The 6,633-nt window shown below is 36.0% G+C and overlaps 2 protein-coding genes across 3 annotated transcripts; both read right to left on the reverse strand.

Annotated features, from left to right (window-relative positions):
* Positions 1-145: 145 nt before the first annotated feature.
* On the reverse strand, positions 146-1,305 carry LOC143366194 (uncharacterized). Of its 2 annotated transcripts, XM_076807047.1 has the most exons (3): positions 1,097-1,305; positions 414-775; positions 146-318 (listed from the first exon to the last, which is right to left on the reverse strand). In XM_076807047.1, the coding sequence occupies exons 2-3, from the start codon at positions 754-756 to the stop codon at positions 146-148; spliced, it is 516 nt and encodes a 171-aa protein (XP_076663162.1). In that variant the 5' UTR covers positions 757-775; positions 1,097-1,305. The 2 variants fall into 2 exon arrangements, with proteins under 2 accessions (XP_076663162.1, XP_076663161.1); XM_076807046.1 differs by having other exon boundaries at positions 414-1,305.
* Positions 1,306-1,446: 141 nt separating this feature from the next.
* Arpc2 (Actin-related protein 2/3 complex, subunit 2) lies at positions 1,447-5,511 on the reverse strand. The gene is made up of 7 exons (XM_076807045.1): positions 5,255-5,511; positions 4,724-4,817; positions 3,125-3,224; positions 2,859-3,048; positions 2,557-2,777; positions 2,274-2,475; positions 1,447-2,195 (listed from the first exon to the last, which is right to left on the reverse strand). Exons 1-7 carry the CDS (start codon positions 5,326-5,328, stop codon positions 2,168-2,170), a joined length of 909 nt encoding a protein of 302 aa, XP_076663160.1. The 5' UTR covers positions 5,329-5,511; the 3' UTR covers positions 1,447-2,167.
* Positions 5,512-6,633: the final 1,122 nt, after the last annotated feature.

The following is a 6,633-nucleotide window of genomic DNA, read 5'->3' on the forward strand; positions in this document are numbered from 1 at the left end:
TTAAATTATATCGCGCTGAATATAACTTAACTAAGAACTTCAATCGAGGAACAGTAATAATGTTTGGTGAAGCTAATTAGGTATCCGTGCCTAATTACACTTGTTAATTTTATCCCTGTCGTTATACAAATTATCTGTAAATTTATCAAATTATATTGTCAGGTTGAGTATGCTCGTGTTTCGTAAACTGAATGCCTCTAAACATTGCATTGAATCTTGATCGTAATCCATGTTGTATACATTTGCGCGTCGTTTCCTGATGCTCTTTCTGTACCTCATGCGTCTCCGTGTCAAACTTATTTTGGATTTTATTCAATGCTGATATCAAAAGAGAGAAATATATGTATTAGGACTAACTGAAATAATAAAAGTGGAAATATATTAGAACTCCATTTAGAACCGAACGTTTTTACCTTTCTTTAAATCCATGTCGTCCATCTCTGTGTTACTAATTTTAGATAATTCCTGTCTAAAGCTTTTCGTTATCTTTTTCCGTATATAATCAGCCTCTATTTCTTGCTTAGTTCGCGGTACTCTAAATCGGATGCAACAGCAAAGTCCGATGAGTATACTAAGCAAGATAGAAAGAATTATGCCAGCGAGCTGCCAAACACGAAACCCCGGTAATGCTTCATCCTCCAACCATTCTTCGACTCCACCTTCGACACAGTCCCCTGGACGTATAGCTACTTCGTTAGGTGAGCATGGCGAGAAAGACGACGAAGATAAAATTGATGCGATAGTTGAGTCATCCATTTCCTTCGTAACGCAACGACTGAAAATTGTCAGTTGCTCGAATAGATCCGAAGAGTAAATTCCTTTTCGTAGATTGAAATGAAATTCGTTCATTTTTAAATCGTTCTGTAGTTATTCGATCATCTTACATTAATTGTATACAATCATACTTTATACTCTTAAATGAATTTACATAAACGAAAGCTACATAAGATTACATAAATTTTACTTTGCAGCTAAACATATCTACGATACACTCCGCTAACAAAAATTCATACAAGTGTGCAGATGATATTGCAAACTAAATATGTATAAATAATGTTTATGCCTGATAATTTTCACATTAATGAATAATACTCACGTCTTGAAAAGTGTAGCAAGAATTTCGATAAACTTAAATCTTCATTTAATCATGGAAACAGTAATTACATAGAAGTTTAAGAAATAATACAATGGGGTATTCCGTCCGAGGGGACACTTGGAACTGAAGCTCTAAGGACACATGTTCCTTGTGTCAGTGCTAAATAAAAGGGCGTGGTTATTAATGAAAGCTCGTGTCTGGCACTCCCTAGTTTGCACCTCAATCCTGTTTCCCAAACCCTTGCGTCCACTTGCTAATTTGATTTCTAAATCGATAATGCTAATCCCCTCAATTGCTAGATAAATATTTCCGATTAATATAAACAAAAGGTTTTCTAATTATTTCACCTATTATGTAGAATTAATACTTTTATTATCTTACAATAATTATACGTTAATAAGAGAGTATAGACAATAAAAATAATTTATGAAAAAACACAATGCTATGTTAAACATACAAATGATACAATAGTATATTATTTCATAGAGCCCACGCGTTTCTTCACATTTTAAACATTCCTCGCTGTACGCGGGCTCGGATAGAGAAGAGATGATTTTCACGAAAATCATTTAACGCGAAGGATGTTAAAAAGTAGAACATGCAGTTGTACATACTTTGATCGATAGAAATCAATATTAATGTCGTTAACGTCGTTTTTTTACATAGAGAAACAGTAAAATAGAAAAATGCTCCTTAACTTCGTTCACGAACAGACTATATATTCCCTGATTTCTTTAGAGACTATGCATTCTTGTAGCATTAATTTAAGAACTTTAATATAAAATGACTTTTTAATCATGCGTTTTGTTGCTGTACACGTAACATTTTAAATGTGTCTGCAGCGATATAGATTTTTCTAAAGAACATTGTACTGTTCAAAGACAATGAGTTGTAAGACTCGAAGATTGAAAGCTCTCGGCTCGTTAACCTTACGAGTTAGGATCTTCCATTACAAAGAATATTTTCTCGTTGGAAGATCAAAGAACTTCCAGCCAATCTATAAGACAAACGAGAGCTTTGTCATTTATCTTTTATCGAAACAACGTTAGGAATGTACCTTTACATTTGCACTCATTCCTTCCTGATGAATGTTCGACCCCTGCAAGATATCAGACTTTTAATTTTACTATTCCAATAGGATGCGTTAAGAGTATCTAAGAGGAGAAAGGAAACTTACGTAATGGTTTTCTTTTCGGTGGTTTTAGACTCGGATCTTGCTCGATTCAATACTTTCAAGAAGTCTGTCGTTTTGGTACGCATTCTTGAGTGAATATAAACTTTACTACACTTGATATGATAGTGCAAGTAATTTCTAAACATGTGTATTAAGTCAATGGTATTATCGCGAGCTTCTCTATTTGTGTGACGTGGAAACAATACTAGAAACAAGATAAATAGATAAATAAGTACTCTACTTTTGTTTATCCACAAAGCCGGGCAAGATACAAAGAACCATTTACCGAATGTAATGTATCCAATGCAGTCTCCAACTGCTGCCATGGAATCCTGCAGCTCTAACGGTGGCTCGCGGTGATTAAATAGAACTTGCGGAGCTGTATGACTCGCGCGTCTACCTTCCTTTAATTCTTGTAAAAATAACTTTCCAATAACCATGTCGTCTTCATCTTTGAACACTGTGCTAAACACCACTGTTACTCTATCACTCTTGGCTTCGACGTACCTTAATATAAAGAATCGGTGTATTAACAAGCTAGTTAGTTGCATTACAGAATATAGCTGCAGAACGAAGGTGTAGTCTTACATAGTTTCTTCATCTCTGTACTGAATGACCGCCCTTTTCTGCAGCTCTGTGCAATATTCCTCTTGGAAATCAAAATACTTTTCGAAAACACTGGCGAAACAATGTCTTTTTAGTAGTGCAATTTTTTTAACTAATGCCTCCCAATCTTCTGGTAAATTCTCCAGGTCTATCAATACGGACACACTGTAGCCTAAGAAGAAAGATTAAATAAAATATTTCACCTCTACGTAACAATGAAATCTTTGATAGCATTAACGAAACTGTACCATTCTCAGGATCTATAAGGTAAGATCCATATTCGCGTTTAAGTAGCTCATCAGCCCCGTGTTCTTGTAATTGTTTATAAAATTTGAGTAAAATACTTATCTGCAAGAAATGCAACGTATTACCAAAATACAAAGGTGTAGGGTAAAGGTACCAGTAGTTGACAACTTTTCAGAAAAACGTGAAAAATAAGGTTTTTCTGAAAAGTCGTTAATTACTGGTACCTTTACCCTATGTTAAAATTCACAAAAAAGAAAGAGCAAAATAAAGTATCCCTTATGAACTTCAATCTTAACGCATTATCAGCTGCTCTTATATACGCGCAAAAGCAAGTGTTTCATTCCCTATTATTTGTAAGTCTAAGGTCGTGTTCAGATATATTGGCCGGTGAGTTTCGTGAGAGGTATTCTCCCACCACACTGCTTGCCTGCCTCGGTGCTCCTTTTCTCTACGTTTTCTGACTCGCTCTCATTTCATCTCGCTCTTGCCTTCGCAGAACAAGAGTGAGCCAGAAGTGCTGCCACGCTTCTGGCGTGTAGGTCAAACCGAGCTGTCAGCGTAGAAATGCACACATCAGAATAGGTGTGCGTTAGCTCTGAAAAAATTCCAGAGTTTTATTGGTCTGAACATTGATTCTTTCTCGATAGCTTCATCTCTTATTGGTTTACACATAGCTTCATCTCGTATTGATTTACGCATAGCTTCATCTCGTATTGATTTACGCATAGCTTCATCTCGTATTGGTTTACGCATAGCTTCGTAACGCACACCACTACTACGCTAAGAATAAACAACATCCACACGGCTTCGGAGCAGCGTTTCTGTTACCCCACCATATCCTTCGGGGGCCCAGCAACTTCAACTGCCAATCCACGATCGTCAAGTGGTACTGGCTGATTTCTTCTCGCGTGCTGCTCGCGAAACCGAACTCATCGGCTAATATATCTGAGCACGACCTTAGTACTGTGCATTTACGAATTGTTGTCGTGAGAAACTCTTGGGTCCGAATAGTACGAACATAATTACAGAGGTAGGGCACACATATTGTCGCTATTGGCTGACACGACAACATCGACAAATAGAGTGAAGAAACCCTCTTGCCCCTATGCGATTCCGAGAACAACCTTCCTCTCAAAGCACATTAGTATATAGCCCGTAAGACTATAAGGCAGCGCTGTCCAGCGTAGGGGCCCCTCACGCGCCTGCATCCCCTTCCAACCTTTCTTTCGAGCAGCGTGACTTGTTGTCAAAGAAACCTCGCAACGCTAAAAAGGAGACCGTGACAGTTGTGTAGACAAGGATTCGCTGTTACTTTGACTCGGCGGAAGATGGTGGGGACGGCGTTTGCCTTTCAAGAGGCAAGTTGGACAGCGCTGATATAAGCCTAAGATATAATTGAGGAATCGCGATCTTACAAACAATTTATGAATTTGAAGGAAGTCAGCGGCGAGTATAAGTTTGTTCCATAACATGCAGCTAATAAAGCATTAAAAATGTAAGAGAATAAACTGAATGTGATCTTTGTTGTTACGCAAAGCGTATTAAAGACAGTTTGCTGTACTTAGAAAGAATGTAATATCATAAAGCTCTTGTGCACTTACTCTAATTTTCGACTTGTCACCACTTAAATTAGAAATGTGAAATAAAACTCCATCGAAATCTGGTATAACAACATCTGTAGATTCTGGTTTGTTACTATAAGAAAGCACACCTTAAATATAGTAAATGCTAAACTCGCAGGACATATAAAATGGGAAGAAAGAAGAAAGAAATGATTAATAATACTGTATGATTGTAGCAGACATATATTTTAATTAGATATTCATTGTACGCAACAATTTCTCGACCTTTACCATTAAGACAGCTTCGATAAAATTTTTAAGATCAAGCATCGTGGATATTATATGTTGCATAAAAAAAGAATATTTGACATAAGGCAAACAAATGAGGTTGACTTTAAAATAATTCCTTTAAACTTAGGAAGACGTTTATATCGCGCGTGGACGTCGAAGAGAACTTCTGCTAAAACAAACACTGCTAATATTTAAAACGGACACCGCCCTTGCAATCGCTGACTTTACATCGGAAGCATAAAATATCTGATGTTGCAGAAATGAAAGCATTTCACTTACCCCGATAAAGCATTCTTTATTTTGTTAGTTAACGTCTCTTCTAGTATCCTATTGTGTATTTCTAACAAAATCATTATTATGTCTTCTATTAATTAATTACAATATTATAACACAGTAATTACTAACTATCTACCGAGAAATTTAACCATATACACGGCTCTGATTAATTTCTAATCTTTTCCCTTGAACCAAGTGATCACAGATTCAACACAGCTAGCTCACTCAACTGTGCGCTGTGTTACACCGATAACCAATAGTATACCTAGCTGATTTATTGCGAAATCCTCATTTAGAATGCCACTTTATATCGATCGCATTTATATCACCGCGATCATTTCATTCTACTTGGCGACAAATTCTTATCCTACTAAGATTGAGAAGATTGTTATCGATTAATTATTTGTAGATATATAAGAGTGAAAATATTATTACAATTTTTTCAGACTAGATGTAACTAAATTACTACCCTCACGTAAGATTATTGAAACGTTTCTATTGTTTATCGTATGGATGCTCGCACAGAGTAATAGAGAACTCAGAACAAAGTAAATTTGTAGTAATTATTTAGATTGGAAATTTATTACGTTGTAGCTCAGCTTTATAGCGTTAGCCATTTGTTCTAAATAATACTTCGGGGGGAAAGGTTTATTGATTCATTTAAGCCTGTGTAAATAAATGTACGAATATGTTATTTTAATATGCTTTGTGTGGGTGTGTAAACGTGCCTGAAAATCGTTACAATATTTGACAATTTTTGGTGGTTACGTATCTACATGTGAATCCTGCATAAGGGTAACCGAGATGAGCGATGCTAGCGCCAGCGTCGGAGCGTGAGTGAATTAAGAGGAGCGCTCAGACGACCCTAGCGGTCGTGACGCGGGGTTCTCGCTCTTTTATCGGAGTTACTTTTTAATTTTCATTTCTCTAAAAATACTATTATCCATATTGTACTTGAGTATTTCAAAATACAATTCTAAGCTATACTATGTATGAATAAAAGCTGTCTATTCACATATTTATGTGTATATATTTCACTTATTTATACACTCGCTTGTCAATAGCCGAAAGTTTTAAAGTTCTCCCGCTTATGTACACATGTTTTCCTATTCGAGCTAAATACTTAGTTAAGCTGCCAAATACATACTTAACTTTTTATTAACATCCTATAAACCGGTGAAACCATGTATTTTACAATATACGGTTAAACCTTCTATCTCTTCTCTCATGCTGTATATTACTGTTCAATTTCTCGAAATTTCAATATTCTAGGCAATCGAAAATAACGTACATAATCTTTTAAGCAGAAGTAATGAACCTTACATTTGCTAATTAGTACTTAGATACTCTGCCTTTTAAAGTCTCGCTTAATTATATAATCA

This window comes from Andrena cerasifolii, chromosome 2, assembly GCF_050908995.1.
Source record: "Andrena cerasifolii isolate SP2316 chromosome 2, iyAndCera1_principal, whole genome shotgun sequence".
Taxonomy (NCBI): domain Eukaryota; kingdom Metazoa; phylum Arthropoda; class Insecta; order Hymenoptera; family Andrenidae; genus Andrena; species Andrena cerasifolii.

Bases quoted from the DNA above. Each gene is read 5' to 3' on its own strand.
- Arpc2 (XM_076807045.1), bottom strand. From the start codon at position 5,328: ATGATTTTGTTAGAAATACACAATAGGATACTAGAAGAGACGTTAACT. The intron at 3,225-4,723 runs GTAAGTGCACAA...CATTTCTTGCAG, and splicing joins GTGACAAGTCGAAAATTAGA to ATAAGTATTTTACTCAAATT. The intron at 2,476-2,556 runs GTAAATGGTTCT...TCTTGTTTCTAG, and splicing joins CATTGGATACATTACATTCG to TATTGTTTCCACGTCACACA.
- LOC143366194 (XM_076807046.1), bottom strand. From the start codon at position 849: ATGAACGAATTTCATTTCAATCTACGAAAAGGAATTTACTCTTCGGAT. The intron at 319-413 runs GTAAAAACGTTC...TTTTGATATCAG, and splicing joins CGACATGGATTTAAAGAAAG to CATTGAATAAAATCCAAAAT.